This window comes from Sphaerodactylus townsendi, linkage group LG12, assembly GCF_021028975.2.
Source record: "Sphaerodactylus townsendi isolate TG3544 linkage group LG12, MPM_Stown_v2.3, whole genome shotgun sequence".
Classification (NCBI taxonomy): domain Eukaryota; kingdom Metazoa; phylum Chordata; class Lepidosauria; order Squamata; family Sphaerodactylidae; genus Sphaerodactylus; species Sphaerodactylus townsendi.
Window position 1 is genome coordinate 42382713 of NC_059436.1, and position 26301 is coordinate 42409013.

The 26301-nt window shown below is 44.4% G+C and overlaps 1 protein-coding gene across 1 annotated transcript in view; it reads left to right on the forward strand.

The window, feature by feature from the left end:
• The window catches only part of PAPPA (pappalysin 1), a 299243-nt gene that overhangs the window by 75223 nt on the left and 197719 nt on the right, over positions 1-26301 (forward strand). Inside the window, exons 6-7 of the mRNA XM_048512627.1 lie at positions 3952-4073; positions 18229-18736. Coding sequence (XP_048368584.1) covers positions 3952-4073; positions 18229-18736 — 630 coding nt within the window. The remainder of the gene's footprint in view (positions 1-3951; positions 4074-18228; positions 18737-26301) is intronic.

The window sequence follows — 26301 nt, forward strand, 5'->3', positions numbered from 1 at the left end:
CCGCATGTCCTTTATAACTCTAATTTGAGCCTACCATGTCAATTCTTATCATGCTTTCGTGTGAAAAGTCCTGAGGATGTCAGTGGAAATTTGGGCTTCACTGATAACCCAGCAGTGCTAAAATTAATAAATGATAAGAAAGATAAAGGAAAAAAAACCCTCTTTTGATCACTCTGAATTGTTGCCCCAAAGAGTAGAAAGAACTTTTTTGGGTGGGCAGGGGAAGGCAGGGAGGAGTGTGAAAACCCATTGCAGACCAAACACGTTATGTCTATCTTCACATTCCCTGTGGAGTAAGAGGAAAAGTCATGCTTTCAGAGGTTTTAGAAACTGCAGAGATTCTCTGATCTGAGGTGCGGCGAACTCCAGAGAGGGGGAAATGTGTGCGTTATGGAGAATCCAACTTGAAGGGAATGTATGCTCAATGTGAAACCGATCACATTGTGCATAAATGGCCACAGCCTCCTTCCCAATGGGAAAAACCTATCCCTTTGGGGGGAAAGCAAAGCGTTGTGTTTAGTGACAGAGAGTGCATTTAGGTCACCGGTGTCCAGGATTCCACAGGATACATTCAATGTATATCTCTGCTCAAAACTCTCAGAGAAGCACTGAAATCCTTATGGACCTTTCAGTACATACAGCTTCTTTTTTGTACATCCCATCTGTCATAGTGATGGACTCTTTGCTAGCGCCCATTAAATGAAACAGCTGAATGGAAGCAAAAGGGCAACATAAGAAAAAAAAAAGGCCCACTCATTTCCTGGCTGCATCAAAGAACTCTTTTAATCTTGTTATTATTTTCACCCATTGATTGGCAAAAATGTTACTCAATATACGCCAGATTGACGCAGGCAGGTATTGTTAACAGAACTATTGCGGAGTTCCGCTTGGGCAAGAAAGCCTTGAATGTATCTCCCCAGCCAGCTCATCTTCATCACAGAGGCGGCAGTCATTTCCGCTGTTCTGTCGATGGCTATCTCTCTTAATTCTTCCACAATGTCAGTAATTTGTTCTGTGTGTGCAGTGTTTTGGGGTGGGTTTTTGTTGTAATATTTAGATGTTTGAGATGATTGTGCTTGCTCGTTTGGCTGTTTATCTTTAATTTCCCTGGGTGGGGGGGGGGGACTCCATGTTACCAAGGACATATAGAAAGGATCCTAGGATTCCGAGAGGTGCGTTTTTTTCCTGTTGCTATGAAGCTGGGATTAGACACACCCGTGGTTAGAATGGAAGGCAATTCCTGGAGTGAGCACAAAGCATACTTTCCAAGAAACGTGAGTTTTGACTAGTCACAAGCTGGAACCAAGGTCTATTTTGTAGCTAAGACTGTGCCCAGATGGCTATAATTTAACCTTCCCACAACTGGAAAAAGCAGATGACTTATCTGGAACTGAGATCCAATAAACTCCCATTAAATTTTAACATTTTTTTCCTAAGTGGGCTGTAATAGACATCATGTTTTGGATTATTTTGCGCCTAGGGATCAGTAGCCTCAAGTAGAGATGCTACTTGAATTCATCCTAGATCGAAACTTTCCCTGGAATGTCCCGTTTTGATCAGTGTTGTCTGGCACTTCACATGTATTCTTTGTCCCTTTTTTTCCATTTTATGCCCTGGATTTTTTTTAATGTGTGTTTGGGAAGGTGTACACACTTGAGTAGACTTTGGGGCAGTGGTGGGATCCAAAACATTTAATAACAGGTTCCGATGGTGGTGGGATTAAAACAGTGGCACTGCCGCACACACGCACCTCCAGTCCCTATTGGGCAGGGAGGTTGCTTTAGTAACCCCTTCTCGGCACTCAGAAAAAATTAGTAACCACTTCTAGAAAAGTGGTGAGAACTGGTTGGATCCCACCTCTGCTTTGGGGTATGTATTATCATTATGGAAGAATACATTGCAGTAAGGATCAAATGCATACCAAATGTATTCAGAGGTTCATAAACTACACATGAATTTGTGTCACATCATTGGAAGGATATACAGTGGAATGCTCAATGGAGTAAAAGAGGAGCAAGCATGGAACAAACTAGGGACTTTTGTTCAATTGAATTTTGACCAGAATTTGATTATGGGACGGCAGTGGATTTGCTAACTCTGGTTACGAGGCAATCCTGGTTACATTAATATTACTTGGCACTTATGCACATGCAGTGCTACACCATTGCTAAAGCAAATCAAACTTGAAACGCTAACTTTGGGCATGACTGGTGACAAATAGGTAGCATGTGAGGCCATGGGGCATTCCCTGGTATCCATTCATGCTTAGGAGTTCAGAATTCTTTTACTGTATCAGATGGATGAGATGCGTTGGACAATAATTCCAACCGAATGTAATTATGTAGCTATGTGTATGGATTTTAGTGTAAGCTGCCTTGAGTCTCCCTGAAAAAGGTGGGGTATAAATGTAATAAAATAAATAAATAAATATACAGATAACATGAAATTGAATTAACGGTCATTTTAGTAAACAGGTGCTACCGTACAGGGCTGGTATTTGTTCATTCTAATCGATGGGGTCTTACACCATACTTAATACCATACTTTCAACTTTTTCTACTGGTTAACCTCCTAAGGTATGAATAAATGTTTTCCAGTGATTAACTTTGTAGCTACATCAGTAGAAACTAGCTGCTGAATTGTTGTATGAAACTTGTGGGTTCTTTAGACGTTGGGTTTACAGCGTGCCATTTCTTCCGTTCTGTCTCTCCTTTTACTAATTTAAAATAGGGGGGTTGAAACTCTATAGAGCAGTGGTGGCGAACCTTTGGCACTCCAGATGTTATGGACTACAATTCTCATCAGCCCCTGCCAGCATGGCCAATTGACCATGCTGGCAGGGACTGATTGGAATTGTAGTCCATAACATCTGGAGTGCCAAAGGTTCGCCACCACGGCTATAGAGTAATTGATTCCCCCTTAGATAGTATAAAGTGACGCATATTAAGATGGTAAACCCCATGGAAATATTTCTGTACTCTTTTACTTATGGCCTCATTGTTTTAAGAGGGTTAATATTTATTTGCCTTCACCCGGATGGCCTAGGCTAGCCCATTCTCATCAGATCTTGGAAGCTAAGAGGGTTGGCCCTGGTCAGTATTTGAATGGGAGAACTCCAAGGAATTCCAAGGTTGCTGAGCAGATAGATCAGTGGTCTGCAACCTGCAGCTCTCCAGATGTTCATGGACTACAATTGGCCATGGACTACAATTGGCCATGGACTCCAGATGTTCATGGACTACAATTGGCCATGCTGGCAGGGGCTGATGGGGTTTGTAGTCCATGAACATCTGGAGAGCTGCAGGTTGCAGACCCCTGAGATAGATGAAGGCAATGAATGGCAAATGAATGAATGGCACACAGCCTCTCAATGTCTCTTGTCTTGCAAACCCTATGGAGTTGCCGCAAGTCAGCTGAACTTGACAGCGCTACACACACACACACACACACACACAGACTCTCTCACACATACAATATTTATTTATTAAATATTTATATCCCACCGTCCCTTGCACTTCAAACCAGCTGACAAAACACAATTTAAAAACATACACAATAAAATAACCCTGCTCAATAAAAATCTGCAGCCCCACGTACGGCCAGTTTCCCACTACAGAGTTAAAGGGCAGACTGTACAATTCTACATTCAACATTTTGCAGGCGGGGGGATCTTTATGAAATGACTGCGAAGATCTTGCTAATTACATTATCTCTTTAATTGAACTTGTACTTCTGAAACATAGAGAAATGGGTTTTGCAAGCCATTAGCTGCAAAGCTACCAAAGGGCAGAATGTGTCTCCCCACCCCTTTCCCTGGTGCCATAAAGAAAGTGGAGGTTAAGTGGAATTCAACTTGACATCTTGTCCCATTTCATTCGGCTGAATAAGCACATCATTCAACTGTTACTAAGTTGGTGCATTTTCTTTTTTTCTTATTTCCTGGCCTCCTAGAGAAGTGGGATCAGCATGTGATCTGTGTGTGGAAGGCCGAATCCTAGCACAATATGCTTTCAGCGCCTCCTCCCCAATGCCATGTGACCCATCGGGCCACTGGAGCCCGCGAGAAGCAGAAGGTGAGCCTTGCTCTGGGAATGTGGGGGAGGGGAACGCGTGAGAGTAGAGACTAGAGGAAAGAAAGAGCAAAGCAAGGGTCTGAGAACAAGTGAACGGACGCCCATTAAACTCAGTGCAAAGTCTAGGTGCCAGCCACACTGCACAAGGCAAGGGAACTGTATGTGGTCCCAGTTTGAAAAGCAGCATGCCCGCTTCCTCTGTGCTGCTGAGATGTCTCTCCTGTTTTGAAACACTGAGGAGCTGAGCTAGCACTGCCAGGACAAAAGCCGCCCCTTGATCTGTCTGATCAATACAATTTGCATTGTAAATGCAAAAAAAGGTGGGGGGGAGAAAAGGTCTTGGAAGGTGGGGTGGGGAAACAAAGTACATTGTTTGCTTTGCGAATCAGGGTTGGGTTGATTAACAGAAGGATGCTGTCTGCTTTCTAGCTCTTGAATGATGGTGATATGTTATCCAGAGCCCAGTCGTTTCTCGGTTCTTTGCCACCCGATATGCAAGCTTTTTCTCCATGATTTTCTGTTGAAAACAAAACCCTTCAGCTGGTTAAGATGATCGTCGCCTCAGAATCAGCTTTTATGGTATCTAGAACATAAGAACACGCCAGCTGGATCAGAACAGAGTCCATCTAGTCCAGCACTCTGCTACTCGCAGTGGCCCACCAGGTGCCTTTGGGAGCTCATGTGCAGGACGAAAGTTTGCCTGTTCTGTTTAGCTGCTGCTCCTGAGCACCTGGTCTGCCCCATTGTGCAATCTCTGGAAAACAAGGATCAAGATTGGTCAGCCTAGATCGACTTCTCCTGTCATAAACCAGTCCGTCCCCTTTTTAAAGCATTCAGGCAGGTCAGTGGTCGTCATTCCTGTGGTGCAGCATCTCCAAATGTTCAAACACACGTTGTAGCAGCAAGTGTTTCCTTTTATTAGTCCTGGTTCTTCCCCCCAGTAGCTTCAACGGATGTTCTGGTTCTAGTATTGTGAGAGAGAGAGAAAAATGTCTCTCTGTCAGAATGATTTTCTAACTCCATGCATAATTTTATAGACTTCAATCATATCCCCCCTCAGACGTCTCCTCTCCAAACTAAAGAGTCCCAAACGATCTAGCCATTGTGTTCTTTGGCGTCCAGGTCTTCTCCCGCCATTGACAAGTCCGAGCATCATAGATTTTTCTAGCAAATTTGATCGCCTCACATGACGAAAGTATGTGAGTCTGAGCCAGCGTTTTCCCTGTTACTGATGGCCCATTTATGAGGCTCAAGACTTCTGCATTTGTCATCCTAGCTGTCCATGGTATGTGCAGTAGTTTTTGCCAACACCACAACTCGAAAGCGTCTATTCTTCTTCTGTCAGCTTTCTTTACAGTCCAGCTTTCAACACCCATACATTTAGGCCACAATACATTTATTTAACAACCTTGACTACTCCACAAAGCGTCACCCTGTCTTAAATGAGATGTGGGTCTGTTTCCTAGATTGCAGGGAAATGAAGTGAAGGTGGTGGTGATAGAAGGTCCACTGAGTTTTCTCCCTGGGTGTCAGAGGCTCATGAATTAATGGTGGAAATATTCCTTGGGGGAAAATGTTGTTCTGCCAATGCATTTGGAGGATGGGGCATACTTCCCTATGGAGGGTATATTTATTTGTGCAGTCTGTTCTCATCCCATGTAGGAGATGGTATGAATAAAGTTTGTGCCGAACCCTGAGCTTCCAGTGGAGCATTCTCCGTCCCACTTGGGACATTCCTTCTATTTAGTCGTTCTGATCCACCACTTCCATCACAGAGGGAAAGAACTGTACATATGGATGCATTCCTTTTTTTCCCACTGTCAAAGCCAAATTACCCCCATCATTTGTGGGGGTCCTGCCTTCCCCCTTCCCACTTTTCCATGACAAAATACCACTGGGAAAAGGAGTTATTTTTTCCTGTTTTTGTTATTCCATGTGCACAGAATATTCCTTGTTCAAAACAAAGAAATAACTGGGGTGCTGTGTGGTTTCTGGGCTGTATGGCCGTGTTCTAGCAGCATTCTCTCCTGACGTTTCACTTGCATCTGTGACTGGCATCTTCAGAGGATCTGATAGCAGGAATGGAAAGCAAGTGGAGTATATATACTGTGAGGTGAAAAGGTGAGGCCATCTGAATAGAGTAGCCTGGCATGTGAGTCACAAAGAAGTCTGTATCATGTGATGCTAGCCACAGATGCAGGCGAAACGTCAGGAGAGAATGCTGCTAGAACACGGCCATACAGCCCGGAAACCACACAGCACCCCAGTGATTCTGGCTGTAAAAGCCTTCGACAATACAAAGAAATAACTCCTTGCATTTCTGGTAGCCACCTCCCTCATTTATGAGCTGGGCCACTGAAGAGGCTCTTAACAATCAGGTCTTTTCAATAGCTAAATGGCTCAGTCACCAGAGTAAGAACAGATAATTTAAATTGTACCCAAAAGCTAACAGCCAGGCTGCAGATTTCTTTTTGAATTGGTAAGATAGGCTACCTGTCCCCTGTGACCACAAACAATCTTGCTATTAAGTCTTGAACCTACTGAAGTTCCTAAGCTGTCTTCAGCCCTACCCTGAGCAAAGAACAGTTATTTAAATAGGAAGAGGTCAGTGCCTGGATAGCCCCTGCCAAATCTTCTCCAGAAAGTTCACAGCTACCACACCAACTACAGGAAATTAAATGTGCATTGTGCCATGGGCAAGATCTGAGTATCAGTCACTAAGCATGAAAATGACAGCATCTCCAAGCTTTTGTCCTGCTCCCACTTTTCCATTGACATGTTGCAGCTGATTTATGGTTGACCCTGTAGGGTTTTCAAGGCAAGAGATGTTTGGAGGTGGTTTGCCATTGCCTGCCTGCCTCATCACGACCTTGGTATTCCTTGGAGGTCTCCCATCCAAATACAGAGTCAGGGCTGAAAGTGTGTGGCTCACTCAAAGTCACCCAGCAAGCTTTCATGGTGTGAGTGGGATTTGAACTTGAGTTTCCTAGGTCCTAGTCTGACACTTAATGACAGTTCCATGCTGGCTCACAATCCTGATCCATTAAAAGGTAAGAAATTCCATGCAAAGCAGGCTGTATCCCCACTCTATGTAGATCTATAGTATTGACCAACAAAGCTTCAGTTTTGCGTGAGTGTGTAGACTGGACTTTAGTTTATTGGTCCTTGTCCCCCCCCCCCAGTACCTCCTCCAGTCCTCTGTTCAGAATGTCCTCTGCCACCTAATTGTACTCAAAAGGAGAAATACAGTGATGCCTTCAGAAGAAGAAGAGAGGAGTTTGAGCATAGTCCTTCTTTTCCCAACTATAAGGAGTCTCAAAGCAGCTTACAAATTCCTTCCCTTCCTCTCCCTACAACGGACACTTTGTGAGGTAGGCGGGACTGAGAGGTCCCGAGAGAACGGTGTCCAGCCCAGGATCATTCAGAACCCTTAATGTGGAGGAGTGAGTAAACAGGTTAGAGTCCACAACTCTGAACCACTACACCACACTGGTACAACAATTGACTGGTTCTCTCCTGACTACCAAGAGAGATTCTGCTTGATCTCTCCTGGTAGTTTCATGTAGAAGTGAAACTGCATGTGGAATTAGGCAGAACCTGTGAGACTCCATAGAACAAGCATGAAGGTATCAAGCAACAGTTTCCCCATGACTATTGGAATCAATCAGCTAGCCAGGAATTAAGCCATTGGAGCATTGCACATCCAGTACCAGATATGCCACAACACTATGGCCAAGAGGCAATGTGCTGTCTCAGAGCTTCAGGGGGATACACCCCTTTCTATTTCTTTTCTGGCAAGATTCCATCAGGAATTGTTGCAGAACGAGGATAAAAACCAGACTGAAATGGGTAATAAATATTTGGTATTATCCCAGATAACCCAGAGGCAATATCTGCTAACATTCTATAGCCAATCACATCATTCTAGGTCTGTGGATGGCTTCTTTGGAAGGGGCCTCCTTCAAGGTAGGTGGATTCATTGCTCCCTGAACCCAGCTGTGAACCCTCCAGTGAGATGTAAGCAGCCAAGTTGGGCAAGGGTCAAGCGCAGAGGTGGTGGGCCGCACCCCTGTCAACATCCTCAGGCCGCAACGACCTGAAAACCGTCCAAGCAACTTTGACTTGATTGTGTCCTGCAATTGATTTGCAGAAATATTGGTATCAGAGCAGATGCAAGTCCAGGGTTGCTATGCAGAGGCAGCAAAGTCAACGGTGTGTTTGTCTCTTGCCTTGAAAAGCCTACAGAATCATCATACATCAGCTGTGACTTGACAGCACTGTCTATCACCAAACTAGTTGCTATCCCCATATCTTGTGGCAATTGCTTCCATATGTTTTTTTCATACAAAACACATAATTATTTCCCTGAAAGAGCTAGAGTGAAAAGTCAGTGTTCTTTATTGAAAAGCTTTTACCCTGTGTTTCTTCCAATAGGAATTCAGAATCATAAAGTAGTTAATGTTGGATCAGGACTGAATAAACTGGGATTCTGATCCACCTCCTGCCACAAGACTCTCTAAGAGACATTTAGGGCAGTCAGAAATTCTCAGTTTAACCAGCCTCACAAGTGGTGTGAGGGTACAAGGCAGGGGAAAGACCCATGAGGTTCCCAGAGGAATAGATGGAATAGAATGTAATAGGTAATGATGAATGGATGTTGTCACTTTAATATGTTGCTCATCAGTTTCATTGGATAAGCACAAGTTCAGGTATTGTAAGAGAAGATTTTTTCCCCATAACATACATAATTTATATATCCTATTGTCTTAGTCCCCCCTCTTTTGTTTTTGTAAAATGAATAAACCCAGGATGTATAGTCATTCCTTGAAAGGAAGTGAACTCCAACCTTCTGGTTGTCTTTTTTTCCCATTTCTTTCCATCTTTGCAATATCCTTTTTCTGAGATGCCTTGCCCAGAACTATCTCCCAGGACCCAGTCCAAATCTGAAAATCATTTACATCCAGATCAAATGAAGCAAGGCCCATAGTTGTGTCAGAAACACAAGAAGGAGAATGTTCCCTCTGTTCTGAAACAGGGAGAGGCTCTCTTGATCAGGAGTCCCAGCTAGCCACAAGAAGTTTTGATGTTAACAGAGATGTATCAAGCTTTTGCTGGAGCAGGAATCATTGATGAGTCACATCATAATATTTGCAACTTGAATACCTTGTTTGCATACATGGAATTGGGCACCACGAGGATGCATCCCTCCTCATTGTAATCTACAATGTACAACGATAAAACACATTCTGCTTATCATCTCACTGTCAATTTCAAGAATGCTGTTGTCCCAGCTGAGAAGCACAAGTCAAGTGAGCTACTATGGTCTCCCAGCAATGAAAACTGTCTTCAGTCATAAAAGGGCAGAGGTGCATCCTGTATTAGCCTTTGCGATTCGCTGGCAACATGAAGCCTTTGGATTGGCCACATATGGTATAAATATTAGGGTTGGTAAATGGGGAAAAAATTTGACCCCGGTTTGGATTCGGGTCCAGTTCGGGTGTATGGGCTCAGATACCCCCAGTTCTGAGCCTGCCAGGCTCGGATACACCCGAATTTGCAGTGACATCTGAGATTCTCGGATGCATTTTTATTTATTTTTTGCTGTTTTTTCCTGTTTTGGCCTGCAGGGGGCGCATTTTAAAGGTATAGGCATTAAAATGGCAGATATCTTCTGAATACTGCCCTGATGTTGTTCCCCAAGTTTGATGCAGTTTGGTTCATGGGGGGCCAAGTTATGGACCCCCAAACGGGATTCCCCATTCCCCATTGTTTCCAATGGGAGCTAATAGAAGATAGGGGCTATCTTTGAGAGTCCATAACTTGAGCTTGACCTTATGTTGTTGCCTGGTCTGCAGAATAGTATCTTCTGTCTGGTGTACTTAGGAATCCCACTAAAGATGTTCCTCATTCCCTCAGGATCTAGATTTAGATTTTTCTAGATCATCCAGATCTAGATTTCTAGATCATCCAGATCTAGATTTTTATTATTTGGTACCTCTAGTCCTTCCTGCCCTGAACTTGGCATAGGAATGGCTGTATCATACAGCAGCTCATACATGAAGTTGCTTTATTTGAACTCTTTGTTCCCAGCTGTCCTTACCCAATCTTAAATCATGTATAAATATGTGTATTTCTGTCCCATTTTTTTCCCCACTGGGGACTCAAAGCACCTAACACAAAAATGTAATGGAGACAAAGAAACAACAGTCTACAGACCCAGGGGTTTCGTGGAGTCAGTTCACTCAAAGCCACAGGCTGTATGAGCCAAGGTCCAGGAGTCCTTTGGCTTACATTAAAGGTTTATGTCCTGACCTGGACAACCCCAGACTAGCCTGATCTTGTCAGATCTCAGAAGCTAAGCAGGTCAGCCCTGGTTAGTATCTAGATGGGAGGCCTCCAAAGAATGCTAGGCTTGTGGTGTGAAGGCAGGCAATGGCAAACTACCTCCCAGCATCTCTTGCCTCAAGAACTCGATGGGGTTGCTATAAGTCAGCTGTGACTTGATGGCATGCACACAAAGTCTTATTCAGGTAGCAGTTAGGCTCTCATGATTGTCCTGGCATGTTAGGAGAGCCTCTGGCTGTATCAGGAAAGGAAAACAGAAGCTCAGCCCAGATCTTATGCAGCTCTCCACATGTGTTCCCATGGTTCTACTCCAGGGCCTTTAAAATTATTTTTAAAATACAGTGAGGGATTCTGCTCACAGATTTCTCATGCCATCTTTGATTCTGAGACTCAGACTTTGTTCCTGAGCCTCCCCAAGAAGGTCAGGATGAGACTGAAATTTGATTGGGATATTCCCAGTCTGGTATTGAGGTCATCGGCATTTTCCACAGAAGCAAATTTGTGACTCTTAAATTTTGCACCAGTTACAGTTTTTTCCACTCCATTTCCTCCCCCCCCCCCCAGTAGTAATGCATTTTACATTATTTCTTGCATCAAATGTTTATTTATGAGGTTTTAGAAGAGCCCTGCTGGATCAGGACGTGCGTCCATTTAGGCCAGCATCCTGTTTCCCACAGTGGCCAATCGGAAGGTCTATAAGCCAGGTCCAGAGGTTTTCCTCATTGTTTCTGACAACTGGCATTCATTGGTGTGCTATTTCTGAACACGACAGGCCTCTTTAGCTATGATAGCTAGTAACTCTGTCCCGCTCCTTTGTTTAATTCCTTTAAAAACTATTTAAGGTAATGACTGTCCCTACTCCTTGTGGTCATGAATTCAGTCAATTAATTAATTGTATACCATAGAAGTGGCATGTAGATAAAACAATGTAAAAGACTCAGCAGAAGTAGCAAAAATGGGGCAGAATGAAAGCATTGATAAATAACATACAAAATCAGAAAAGAAAGGAAGGAAGGAAGGGGAAAAATGGCCAGATCAGCTCATCACTAATACAATAGCTGCACTGAAATAGAGATAGTATGAGTGACAGGCAGAGCAATTATTTGGGCGGAAGTCTACAGACGTTTTTGAAAGAGATGGGCTTTGGCACTCATCTGGCGGGTTAACAATTCTAGAGACCCAAGAACGGAAGAGGAACATTAGGGACCCCAATTTTTTGAGAACATAATGTTAGCTTAACACAGTTCTGCAGGATATACTTTGTGAAGGCCTTTTGTCCTGAGATTTCCCGGCCCCCTTCCCCAAACTTAAACTGTTTTCTTGTAGGATATGCAATTTCATCGTTGTAAGGCCAAGAAAATCCTTTGGGTCTCTGTTGTCTGCTTCTCCAAGTTTGTTCCCCCGCCCCCTCCCCTTCCCCAATCTGGGATTCTTGGCTGCGAGTCAAGGTTGAACATGGATCTGTGTGCTTAAAATCCAAAAATTTGGATATGGGCGTTCCTTCCAGTAAACTCATTGGCTGGAATTTTTTAGAGATGGCAAATGTGCAAAATGACAATGCATGTGAGAGGCGAAAATCTGTCAGGGAGGGCAGCAAGGCAAATGGCTAGCAAATGCAGGATTTTTCTTGTTCCATACAGCTAAAGGTGATGTTGGCGGGGGGAGGGGTAACTTCATGTGGCAGAGTGATCAGCACCTGGGGGTGTGAGGATGACTGGGGGGCAGCAGGGAATGAGCATAGGAGAAATTCCCTCCAATTCAGTGCAGCTACTTTTTGACAAACAACTGCTACAGTCTAGTTGTTGGCCACCCAGAATTATTCCCATTTTAAGAGGATGGCTTGAGGGGAGAAATGGTAAATTTTCATTCATTCATTTAGCCTTTATTTGTCATAAACAGTATAAAATCACATCAAAATTGCATCAAAATACAAGCTTGCAACATATAACAAATGAAGTTGATTCATACATACTGTTGCTTGTGGGATATTTCCAGCAGAAAGTTCGCAGCCATTTTACAGAATGTAGCATCAGAATTGTTTAATAAGAACAATAGTCTGCTTAGTTCATCCAGCTCGCTAGGTATCATAGAAAGCAGCCTAGAGTATTTGACTCTAATACTTGCCAATTTAGGACAACGGAATAATAGAAAGCAGCCTAGAGTATTTGACTCTAATACTTGCCGATTTAGGACAACGGAATAATTGGTGAGTTAATGTTTCTAATTGATTTGCATCACATGAACACACCCTTTTGCACATTTCTAGTATGGCAGAAGGGAAAACATTGAAGCAAGTGAGTGAAAAAACTCTTCTCTGATCTGGATTGGTCAGGTAATACAGGCCCTTTCCCCACTTACCTTAAGCCCCACGCTACTCTCCGCAAGTAGCGTGGGGTCCCGGGGCATTCCCCACTACAGGGGCGGCAACAGCACAGCCGCATCGATGCTGCCGCTCTCGTGCCCCCTCAGCGCGCGGCATCCCTGGCACTCCTCAAAACGGTGCCTTTTGATGACCCCGCACAGAGTGTGGGGTCATGGAGACACCCGGGTGCACACCAGAGATGCCGCGCGCTGAGAGCAGCATGCAGCAAAGGGTGGTCAAAGGTAAGTGGGGAAAGGGCCACAGATAGGAGGCCATTCTTTTATGTTGTAAGGGGATTGATAGATGTAAAGGTGAACAAGTTTTCCTCGCTGGTAAAATTACATAGGTACAGACTAGGCAGAGCTGATTATGCAAGGGATAGGAGCCCCTGATACTCCGTATTTTCTGTCTGCCCTGTTTCATATGGAATGGACTGAGGCCATAAGAAGAGTCCTCCCGGGTCAGATCAAAAGTCCATCTTATCTCATATTTGGCCTCTGACATCAGCCATCCAGATTCTTCTTGGATATCCACAAGTAGGGCATGAAGGCAGCAGCCCCCACCTTACTACTGCTCCCCACAATATTATTCAGCAAGGCCCTAACTACAGTGCATATTCCACCCAGGTCCTCTTGATCAGATGTTATTTTGCTGCTTGGGGCTTAGAATGTGATTCCCAGACTGTGTGGATTCAATTCCAACGCTTTCCCCCTCCCCCAGGATTAAGTTCCAAGAACAGAACTCCCAGAGCACCTCTGGCTAAGAGGAATAGTGTGGACATGCATGGGACACAAGGACTTCATAACATGCGATTAAGACCTGGTGCAGTGCCTCTGAACACAGAGATTCAAGCTAGAAGCCATGATCCAGAAATTTGCCCAATATCCTTTTCACTCTATGTACATTTAAGGTGGAACAGGTGGGAGGCCATAACTGTGGACTTGTTATCTCAAACTAATTTGAGTCTCTGTCATCTTAAATAAGGGCGTAATCAAGGTTGAACATTGGTCTAGGATTCCTCCAAAACCCTATGGTAAAACATAAATTTGCGGGGCTCCTAGAGTGTTGCTCAATCACAGTATCACTTCCAGGTTCACACTGGCAGCGATGTCAGAGCCTCAAAGTGACACTGATTAACATGTCCCTGCCCTCCAAAAAATCCTACTGGGCACCACTGCTTGGCTGGCAATCTCGTTGCCCAGTCAATGCCTTACACCAGGGGTCTTCAAACTATGGCCCTCCAGATGTTCATAGACTACAATTCCCATGAGCCCTACCGCTTGGCCATGCTGGCAGGGGTTGATGGGAATTGTAGTCCATGAACATCTGGAGGGCCATAGTTTGAAGACTCCTGCCTTACACCTATAGAAGGAAGGGACCCCCCCCCCCCGCCCCATGCACACACACTGCCTGAGCTTCTTGAGAAAAATCAGGATGACAACATGATACTTCTTTAGTTTAGCATATTGGTCAATAGAATTGCCACCCCTCCCGTTAAAACCACTGAACTAATGTTTTGGGTAAGCTTTCTGGAGTCATGAAAGCCAGGAATGAGACTTTCACACTTGGGGGGAAAAAATGGTGCAAATAAATAAAATCATATTTTAGGGAAACAAACCAACTAATTTGAGTTCCTCTCAGCTGAAACAGCTGCGACTTTAACAATAAAAGCAAAACAAAGGCTGCATTTTACAGGTCTCCAAGGTCCCAGCACCAAAGACAGCGAGAGCCACTTAACAAAGACACTTTGGGGATTCTGGCTGCTGAGATGCATTTTTCTTTCTCCTGCCTGCCCAGAGACGCTGGGGTGCAGTAACGCTGCTCCACCTTCCCTGAAGTCCTGTTGGGAATGGAAGAGCGGACGGCTTCCATGGCTGGCTGTCCTCCAGGAGGTAATGGCTGGCCCCAGTCGTGTGTCTACACAGCACACACCAATTCCTTCCAAGATAAAGAGAGCCATGTGGTGCATTTGCTACTCGCACTGATTAAACTTTAGTGAGATGGAAGAAGCATCCCAAGAACGAGATTGAGGTGGAGAACAGAATGAAAGGGAACAACAAGAAAAGGAATGAGCACTATACAAGATTCTAGACCTGGTCCTCTCACTAAGGCGGTAAACTGGGCTGGCGTCTGGGCTCTTTTGTTCCTGACCGCAGGATGTGGCTCTTCTTCTTCTATACCCTGGCACCCCCACCCCCAAATTATGAGACGGGGGGAGGCTGGCAGCCAGAGGAGGATTGAGAAGTCAGAAAAATGGCAGAGTTGAGCTACTGAGAGCCACAGGTCAACCCCGAGAGGAAAATCACCTTGGGACTTCCTATTCATGTAGTGTTGCCAACCTCCACGTGGTACTTGGAGATCTCCCATTGTTACAGTTAATCTCCAGATGACAGAGATCAGCTCAGTGGTGGGATCCAAACATTTCAGTAACAGGTTCCCATGGTGGTGGGATTCAAACAGTGGTATAGCGCCAATGGGGCTAAGCGGGGCATTCTAGGGGCGGGGCATTGCTGGGCGGGGCTGTGGCAAGGACGCAGCCACTGCTCCTTTCCTTGGGCGGGAAACGAATGCACGCAGGCGCAGGCTGCCACGCACGCCAGTGCACCTCCTGCTAGACTGTTTCAAGTTCTGTGCGCTACTGCTGAGAGGAGGGGCGTAACTAAGGCACAAATCGCGTAGCAAAATCACCAATTAGTAACCCCCTCTCGGCACACACAAATAATTAGTAACCTACTCTTGGGAATCTGTGACAACCTGCTGGATCCCACCTCTGGATCAGCTCCTCTGGAGAAAATGGTTGCTTTGGAAGGTAGAGCTGGTGGCATCATCCCCAAACCCACCCTTCCCTGGCTCCACTCCAAAAATCTGGTATTTCCCAGCCCTCTATTCATGCCAGCCAGGCTCAACCTGAAGTTTTTATAAAAACAACACAGGACTTGAGGTGACCACGTTCTTCAGAATGTTATCTTCCTCTTCCCAACCTTTCACGTTGTGACCACTTTTAAATTAAATTATATTTAGGTATACACCTAAATATACACCTAAATAGAGTTGCCCTGCTCTGCATGGCCAAAACTGGCTGGATTCTGTCAGATCTCAAAAGATAAGCAACGTTGGTCCTAGTTAGTACTTAGATGGAAGATCCCCAAGGAAGTCCAGGGTTGCTTCACAGTGACAAACCACCTCTGAACATCTCTTGCCTTGAAAACTCTTGGGGATCACCATAATTCAGCTGTGACTTGACAGCAATTTACACACAATCAGTCACAGTCCAGGAAAGGGATTTAGGCGTCTTAGTTGATGGTTCCATGGGAATGTCAACTCAATGCATGGCAGCTGTGAAAAAGGCAAACTCTCTGCTGGGGATAATTAGGAAAGGAGTTGATAATAAAACTGCAAGGATTGTCATGGCCTTATATAAAGCCGTGGTGCGACCGCACTTGGAGTACTGTGTTCAGTTCTGGTCGCCACATCTCAAAAAGGATATCAAAGAGATAGAAAAAGTGCAGAGAAGGGCAATGAGCATGATTGAAGGATTGGAGCACCTTCCTTATGAGGAGAGGCTGCAGTGTTTGGGACTCTTTAGTTTGAAGAGGAGACGTCTGAGGGGGGATATGATTGAAGTCTATAAAATTATGCATGGGGTAGAAAATGTTGACAGAGAGAAATTTTTCTCTCTTTCTCACAATACTAGAACCAGGGGGCATGCATTGAAAATGCTGGGGGGAAGAATTAGGACTAATAAAAGGAAACACTTCTTCATCAAACGTGTGATTGGTGTTTGGAATATGCTGTCACAGGAGGTGGTGATGGCCACTAACCTGGATAGCTTTAAAAAGGGCTTGGACAGATTTATGGAGGAGAAGTCGATTTATGGCTACCAATCTTGATCCTCCTTGATCTGAGATTGCAAATGCCTTAGCAGACCAGGTGCTCAGGAGCAGCAGCCGCAGAAGGCCATTGCTTTCAAATCCTGCACGTGAGCTCCCAAAGGCACCTGGTGGGCCACTGCGAGTAGCAGAGAGCTGGACTAGATGGACTCTGGTCTGATCCAGCAGGCTTGTTCTTATGTTCTTAATAAATTGGCTAGTCCAGAAATACGTTAAAGGCTAATTAAATTTGTTACAGTGTAAGTCTTTGTGGCCATTTCTTTCAGGGGAATTGACCTCTGTAGACTGGAGATCACTTTTGATTCATGGAGAACTCCAGGCCCCTCCTGGAGACTGGTAACTATATACCCTAACACAGTGGTGGCAAATCTATGGCACTCCAGATGTTCATGGACTACAATTGGCCATGCTGGCAGGGGCTGATGGGAATTGTAGTCCATGAACATCTGGAGTGCCATAGGTTCGCCACGACAGCCCTAACACAATTCAAGAATTGTCCACTAAGCTAGAGAAGCACCCTTGCACCCTTGCTGTTTGTATATCCTTTCTTTACTGCAGGCGTAGCAAAGTTTTGGGCAGCAGCTTTATCAACAACTGTGTGCTCCTGTTGATGACCTAATAACTATTTCTGTTGTTGTTATTGTCGGTCTGATTGTTGTTTTATCCTATGCCTAATAAAGGTAATGAAATTAAATGGAAAAAAAAGTATACAATTTCTTCACCACCTTATTTTTGTTTTTGTCCTACCGCAGCCCAAAAAAACATGAGATGATCCTTATTTACCTTGTTTCTTCCCTCTGTTACGTTTGGCTGTTTTCAACGTTTCAATTATCTCCATAATTTGTTGCCAGGCTCTGCTGCCTCGGGTAGCATGTTCTGTGCTTTGGACCTTTCCAGATGAATGTCCTTTCCCTCAGAGATCATGCTGTTCTTTTTCCCCAGAAAGGGCAGGGGGAGAGTATTAGCCAGTAAGATCGCTGTCCTGTGGAATGGAAGTGGTCGGATGCAGTTGTGGATTTCAGCTCAGGAAAGGAGGAATGGGAAACGACAATTTTAAAATACACTCCATTCAGATTCAGCCACAGAACAGAATCTGAATGGCCAGGCTAGCTCAATCTCCTCCTCCTGCTCCCCTTCTTCCTCCTCCTCCTTCTCCTCCTCTTCCTTTTCTTTAGGAAATTCTACAGGTTGGAAGGGGATGTTGGTGGAGGGCTCTCGTGTGCTGTTTGCCAAAAGAGAAATACAGTTTCTGGTTCAAATACAATGCAACAAATACACCAGCTGATTAATTTAGGTATGGGAGCCACCACTTTTCTCGTATTCCAGCTGTATGTTTAAAGGGAAAAAAATGCCAACAAGGCTAAACAAGGTGATAAAGCGTATGCTTATGGCATCTTAAAAAAAACACTTCATGTGTATGGGCAATTTTTTAAAAAAGTGAGGAAGAGATTTGTGGCTTTGAACTTGTGGATTTCGGCACATGTGAAAAATCTCATAGATGATGCTTTTGCTGAAATTTCCACTTTTTTCACTCTGCCTTTCTCTTTCTGCATTCAAGGTCACCCTGACGTAGAGCAACCCTGCAATCCCAGTGTTAGGACTTGGAGTCCAAACTCAGCAGTTATCAAGGAGACTGTCCCGCCAATCTGTCCTGAACCCCAAGGCTGCTATTTGGAGCTGGAGTTTCAATACCCAGTGATCCCAGAATCTCTGACTATCTGGGTGACTTTCGTCTCAGAGGAGTGGGATTCCAGTGAAGCCGTGAATGACATTAAGCTCTTGCTGGTCAGTGGGCGGAATATCTCCCTTGGGCCTCAGAACTTCTTCTGTGACATCCCCATGACCATCCGACTGGACCCCAAGAAGGCGAATGAGGAGGTCTATGGCATCCAGATCTACACCTTAGATGAGCAGCTGGAGATTGATGCTGCCATGTTGACCTCTGTCCCGCAGAGTCAGCTGTGTGTCGACTGCCAGCCCATCTGGTACAAAATCATCCGAGACCCTCCTTTTCAGAAAGGCTCTTCATTCATCATTTCGGACCTCAGCCGGAAATTTGTCGACACGTGAGTATCAGACGCTGGATCAATGGGAAGAGATCTGACCTAATGTATTGTAAAACGGCTTTGATTTTGAAAACACACACACACACTCATTGTAGGAAACATGAAAATTCGTTGATATTTATTGGTCTATGCTATCTGCTGCTTTTGTGGTCTGCGTCAAGGAATACAATATCATGGAAAAACACTGTCTGGGATTATTGCTCTGGTTTAACTGCATGCTATATTGTTCTTGGCTCTGGGAAGAAAATCTAAGCTAAGAGTTCCTGAGTGAAAAGTGATTCCCCAGCATGGGGGTGGGAGGAGAGTTAATTTGGTACGGGACTGTAGGGTAAAGGGGCTTACAACCACTTCACACCACTTTCCCTGACCTGAAACGGCCCCAGGGAACTGCTGTTTGCTTCATAGGGGAAATATATGCATATCTGGGCTCCCCAGGCCATTTCAGGTCACAGCAACACTATGGGGGAATGCATAAGCCCCCTCTCCTTGCATGCTGTGGTCTCAAAATTCAACCGGTGCAGTGCCTCGTGTCTCTAGTTGGCGGGTTCAGATAGCATGAGAGAGACCCTTGCTTGAGATGGAGAGCTACTGCAAGTCAGAGTAGACTCCGTGACCATGATTAGACCAATGTCTGACTCAATATAAGACATTAGTCCTGTTATGTAAGGATCGCTTTTCTGTGGTGCTCCTAGTCCTGTGGTCCCTTCACAATGGGGTCTCCTTGCGTTTCCCTGTTTAAATGCGAGGAGGAACCTCACTGTCTGCTGCACAGCCTGCCTCCACTCTAAAAGCAAGATATTACCCTTTAAAGGCAATATTGAGACTGCTTATATCAATATTGTTGATGCTGCTTTTGGTTGCTTTTGCATTTTTGGGCAAAAGCTGGCCATGGATCCCTGGAAAGCTGGCCATGGATCCCGCCCCCCCCCCCCCCACACTTTTCTCAGGGAGCCATGGCCGGCTTTTCCCTAGAAATGCAAAAGCAGCAAAAGCGATCTCAGCAATATCAATATAAGCAATATTTATATGACCTTTAAAAAACTTTAAGGAAACAAAACAGGCACCTTCATCTTGACTTTTGACCACGGTAACCCAGAAGGAGGGAAACCCCGCAGCAAAAAGGAAACCTCACAGTTTCCCCGCTCTTGCAGAGTGCGAGCTGGCCAGGATCTTTGGCGATGCAACTGGAATGGCATCCGTGCAAGTATCTCTGCCCCCCAGAAACAACATGTTCACTGCAAGGAACAACGAAAGTGTTTAATCTCCTGTTTGTGTGTTCATGTGGACGTATTCTTAATTCGTGTCAATATTAAGACGTGTGGCTAGAAAATCCAAAGCACCAACAATGCCTCTGAGCTTGTTCAGAACATCTTTATTTCATCATTGAATGCCCCAATCAGCTTTTGCACATCTCCGATTATGGACTCTTCCAGAACGATGAGTTGCTCAGATTAAAGATTCTAGACTCAGAACTTGCCTTTCAAGAGCTTGGTGGAGCTGGATTGGTGCTTGGGAGAGGAGTCAGCAAACTGATTGTGCAGTCAGGCCTCTGGTCAGTCTTTTTAATGATTTATTTATTCACATTATTTATGCACTGCCTTTCTCACTTGGGCTCAAGGTGGATTACACAGACTGAATCAACACAATCAACAGTGTTGGGCATTCAATGAACAATGCAATAGGGTTGTAGAACCCATCAGAAATCTACACACAGAATTGAAGCAAATCTATAAACAGAATTGAATTGAAATCTATAAACAGGATTGAATTGAAATCTATAAACAGAATTGAAATGTTGATAAGACTCATTAAACGATGCCAAAATTACCTACTTTCAGCGAGCTATATGCAGTAGTGTTGACCACAGTCTCTAGTAATGTATCCATAACTTTGTGAAATATTGAGTACAGTGTGACTCTATTGCTTGCACAGATTAGCTCACTAGCAGTCTAGATGGTGCTTTTTGAGAAAGGGCCCATGAAGCTGAGTTGGCTGAAACCTGGTGGCTGTAGCTGCTGGTTACCAGAATCTGGCTCTTGGGAGCTCTAGTTGGAGGCCACACAGCATTCCTGCCCTGACACCTTTCCTACAGGTTTCAGTCCTGAAACCGTATGTACTGCTTTGACCTCTGGGTTTTTTGTTTTTTTTAACCATTACTCAGTCGAGATTAACAGAAAATCTCTGCTGGTACAAGACAATTGTCTTCCGTTATTGCTGCAGCTGTTTCCAGTGTGGACCGCTGTTTTGAGCCAGCAGCAGAGGGTTGGTGCAGAGCACCCTTAAAGAGGCCCTTCTGATGGCAGCCAAGACAGCCTCTTGCTGACTCGCAGTTGGCTCTGTGCATGGAGTCTTGAGATAACATGAATCCTGCTGGGTGAAGACTCTAATTTCCAGTCTCGATCCTCAAGTGCCTTTGTTGCTGACATTCATAGCCCCAGCTGCCCTGTTATGGCATTCCTTCTCACTCATCCATCTCCAGAATCTGTCTGTCTTGTTGGAAGCCCTGCCAGCCAGAGGGACAATTGGATTTCAAACATTTGAATGTGGCTGCCAGACTCAGCCATCAAAAAGAAAATTAACAACATGCATTTCCACCCCAAATGAGATGCAGATCTTTACCCTGGTTTTTTGCTTGTGGTGGTGGACGGATTGTTTCAACTCCTGTACTGGCCCTGAGATTAGTGCCAAGAACACTGTTGGCATGAAAGAGGAAGAGGGTCTGGATTTCATAAAGTCCTTAGATGAGGCCTCCTGAACTAGCCCAGTGTCCATCTAGTTTAGGACTGCTGCATCCAATTTCCCCTCTAAAGCTTCTAAATCTGGCATGAAGATGACGTGTCGACTAGTTTATCCCCACCTTGGAGGTATACTGCCTCTGGACTACTTCATGTAGGTCTCATGGCTAACTGGCCAGATAGAATGATTTGTGGAGGATGAAACTTAATACTTAAAAAAAACCCACTCTATCTGAGATACAGAATGCATGTCACGCTATCTTTGGATAGGGTGCCACAACAATCAACTGCCTCGTGGCAAATCGTCCACATTCCATCAAAAATGTCTTAAAATTAGTTTCTTTTAATTTAATTTAGTATTGTTGTTGTTTAATATCACAGCTGCCAGTTCTTTACCTCGTTGTTAGCCTTTCGTTACAATGCAAGCCTCAATGCTTGCAATGCAATGCAATGCAATACAATGCAAGCTTGTAATGTATCGATGTAGTATTCATGTGGATCCCAGCAGGGCTGCCTTTGAATCTGACAGAGGCTGATCTTGTCGATTTGAAGATGTTTCCAGTAAGGCCCTAGTGTTTTTGAAATGGGGCCCAGGGTCCTGATTACCACTGGGAAGACCTCATCTGGTTTGTGCCATTGTTTCTGAATCTCGATTTTCAAATCATGGGCATTTTGTGACCTTCTCACATTCTTCTTCATCAACCCTGCTGTCACCAGGTATTGCTATGTCAACGATGGTCACTTCCTTGTCTTTGATCACTCTGGTGTATTATGCACCAACACTTTTATTATTATTGTTTGATATCACAGCTGCCAGTTCTTTAGCTGGTTGTTGGCCTTTCATTGTAATTAGAGCCTCACCCAGAGCCTAGGATGTTGTAATGTATCAGCATAGTATTTGTGCAGATTCCAGCAGGGCTGCCTTTGAATCTGACAAACATTGAGTTTGTCAATTTGAAGACATTTTAAATGTTGCCCTAGTGTTTTCAGAAGGGCACTCAGGGTGCCAATTACCACTGGGATGACCTCAGCTGTTTTGTGGCATAGTCATTCTATGGCACATAGACCTTCTCATGTTCTTGTTCATCAACCCTGCTACTCCATGCAACTCTGTGCATGGGTGGTGGTGGTAGGGATGCCAGACTCTATCTCCCACATACTCTTTGACTGTCAACTTTATAAGGATTTACGGGAGAAACTTATTGCCCCAGTGGCCCACGTCAACCCAACTCAAAGCAACAAGAAACAAATTGCTCTCTTCCTGTCTGATAGAGATCCACAACTTGCAAGCTAGGTTGCTCAATACTCACAGATTTTCAAAATGAAAAATGTAATTCCTAAATCTTTTAAAAAATAAAATAAAATTCCTAAAGTGAAGACCTATATAAATTGTAATATAAACACTAATTTGATCTTTTTTATAACAGCAATTTTAATCATATTTCCATTTTATCCTATAAATATTTCTATCGATTTGTATATTTTTACTTTTATGCCAATAGAGGTACTTGTACTTTACTCATCAACCCTGCTGCCAACAGGTATGCTACTTCAATGATGGTCACTTTCATGACTTTGAGCACTGTCATGTCCAGTGTATTATGTACTATTACTACTACCACTACTACTACTATTGATTAATATCACAGCTGCCAGTTCTTTAGCTGGTTGTTGGCCTTTCAATACAATACAATACAATTTCAATACAATACAATACAATACAATACAATACAATAATCACCCAGAAGCCTAGGATGTTTTAATGTATTGGCATCCCAGTCATGTGGATCCCAGCAGGGCATATCGTGTGGATCCCAGCAGGGCTGCCCTCTAAATCTGATTGATGTTGAATTTGTTGATGATGCTTAATTCAATTTCTATACCACCCCTCCCCTTTTAAACATTTTTTTCTGCATAGGGAATGCCCTCTGAATATACAAGAAATCAGCTTCATCTGAGGATGAACTTGTTTGTTCACCCAGTGGATTGCCTTTGACCATCCAGTGAAGATTGCTATTTAGAGTGACAAGCTGGGGCTAGTGAAGAATCATGGGGGAGGATAAACAATTAGAAACATTTCCTCCTCAAATCTCCCCCTCAAAGTTACTATAAACTTTCAAGGTGTTGGGTCAGCCTGTGGCAGCCTATTCCAAACACCAATCATGTGTTGCGTGAAGAAATGTTTCCTTTTATTAGTCCTAATTCTTTCCCCCAGCATTTTCAATGTATGCCCCCTGGTTTTAGTATTGTGAGAAAGAAAAATGTCTGTCTGTCAACATTTTCTACCCCATGTATAATTGTATAGACTTCAGCCATGTCCCCCCTCAGACGTCTCCTCTCCAAACTAAAGCGTCCCAAACACTGCAGCCTCTCCTCATAAGGAAGGTGCTCCAATCTCTCAAACATCCTTGTTGCCCTTCTCTGCCCTTTTTCTATCTCTTCGATAGAGACAGAAAGATAGAGCACTTCGATAGAGAACTCCCCCCCCCTTTGAAGCAGGAGTCCCAACATGGCGTCATGCTGCTCACCAACATCTCTCCTGACGACCACCAACTATTTTTAGGAAGTGGGTTGAATGAGGCCAGGTAGGACTTTTGCCCAACAAGGTTTCTGATTAGCCATTGGAGATTTGATTTGCTGTGCGCAATTTTTTTTTAAAAAAAATGTTGCTTCAGCCAGCAGCTGCTACCACAACATTAGAATCATGTCATGATGATTGCGTGGCTGGTTCCATTTCCTGTGTCGGTTATTTTGTGGCTACGCCCAACATGCTGTGTGCACATTCCAAAGGTGTCCACAGGCTCAAAAACCTGGGGGACCCCTGTCTTGAAGCAGAATATTAGGCTATTTGTTTGATTGTTTGTTTTTTGAGGAGTTTTGTAAGTTTTGTTGTTGTTGTTGTTGAGGAGTTTTATAAGTTAAACTAAGTGACATTTTTTTATACCTGTCTGGGGAGTTTCTCAACTCCTCCATTCCCTATCGGTAACCCTGTTCCAAAAAAGAATGCTTTCTTGTCCAGATGGTAAAAGTGAGAAGTCACAGATCAAATAAGATCATTTGATGGGGGAAGAATGACCACAAGTGAATGTGTTATGCTGTTCATCACTGTGTGAGGGACGTCTCTCATTGTGATGTTCCGCAGAGATATTATTTTGGGTTCTACGTTCAATGCTGGAAAAACAACAGAAATCTCCCAGGGATAGCAAATGCCATTTTTTTAAACTTGATTGAGAGAAGGGACGTATCTGGCAGATTACTTGTTACTCAACAGATTTAAAAATAACTTCCTTTCAAAAATATAGACTGGGTTGCCAAAAAAGAGGTGGGGGGATGACATTGTCGAGACTAAAAATGTTGAGATGTTGTAGAAACATTTTTCACAGTATTATCAGTTGTCCAGTTTGCTTTCTCTGTGTTTAGGTATAGTCTGATTGGTTTTTGGACACTTTACACTACAGCCCTGTGTGTTACAAGATATGTAGGTGGGGGGTGGGGGTGCACTCCTGAAGCCAGGAGCCATATCTGAGTAGGTTAAGCTGAGAGACTGGGTGACTGGCCCAAGATCACCCTCCACATGGGGCCCCTGAAGTCTTGGAGAATGGGTTGAAGGGAAAAGAAGAAGAGTTGGATTGATATCCCCCCTTTCTCTCCTGCAAGGAGACTCAAAGGGGCTGACAATCTCCTTGCCCTTCCCCCCTCGCAACAAACACCCTGTGAGGCAGGTGGGGCTGAGAGAGCTCAAAAGATCTGTGACTAGCCCAAGGGCACCCAGCTGGCGTGTGTGGGAGTGCACAGGCTAATCTGAATTCCCCAGATAAGCCTCCACAGCTCAAGCGGCAGAGCGGGGAATCAAATCCGGCTCCTCCAGATTAGAGTACACCTGGTCTTAACCAGTACGCCACTGCTGCACTTTTTTACATGGTTCTCCAATCAAGGCTGCTCCAACCCTGAGCAAAGCAAGAGTGCCTGTCTTTTCCTTTCCAGGGCTAATAACAGTGTGTATGGGATGGGGGAAGGTGAAATTGTACAGGCTAGGTTTGCCAACTCCAGGGTGGAAAATTTCTGAAGATTTGGGGGTATAACTTGGGAAAAGCTGAGTTGGGGGGGGGGGGACACTATAATGCTATACAGTCTAACCTCCAAAGCAACCATTTGCACCAGCGGAACAAATCTACGTAGTCTGGAGATCAGTAATAATTCCAAGAGATCTCTAGGAGTTGGCAACTAGGTCATCATGGGTCTCTGATCTAAACCATGGCCTAGCCAGTATCTATTAGATTTACAGAAATGTTGAGAAGTACAACTGCAGCTCCCACCATGTTGCATCTATTTTGGCTCTGAGTTCAGGGAATTTCATTTCCAGCTTGTTATAAAGTTCCAGCTTTTAATCTTTCCTCCAACAGTCTTCCTTAATTCGGCCCTCCCTGTTTAGACACCAGCACAAAGTGCGCTTTGTAAATCATTGTCTCTGTCTCGAGCAGAGTGGGAATAAGTTGGTGTGTTATGTTGCTGTGCCTTATTTAATGAGGCTAGTCGGACATTTGACAGCAATAGAGGAAATTGGCTCACTGTGGGGTTTCTAGTAGGGCAGGGAGACGGAAAAGGCCAGTGAAAATAGATTTCTGTCTGGCTCTTAAAATCATTTCAAAACCACAAGTGACTTCCTGGTTAGCTCTCATAATCTGAAGTGGGTCAAGTCAGAGTGCCTCTCAAGGGAAGCTTTCTGGGGCGTTCCTACAGGAGAGCCACCTTAGCAGACTCTCTTGGTATGTGGCCCGGAGGTCAGTCCTGTTCCATATGTGAGAATGGTCATACCTCTCCCCCTCCCCA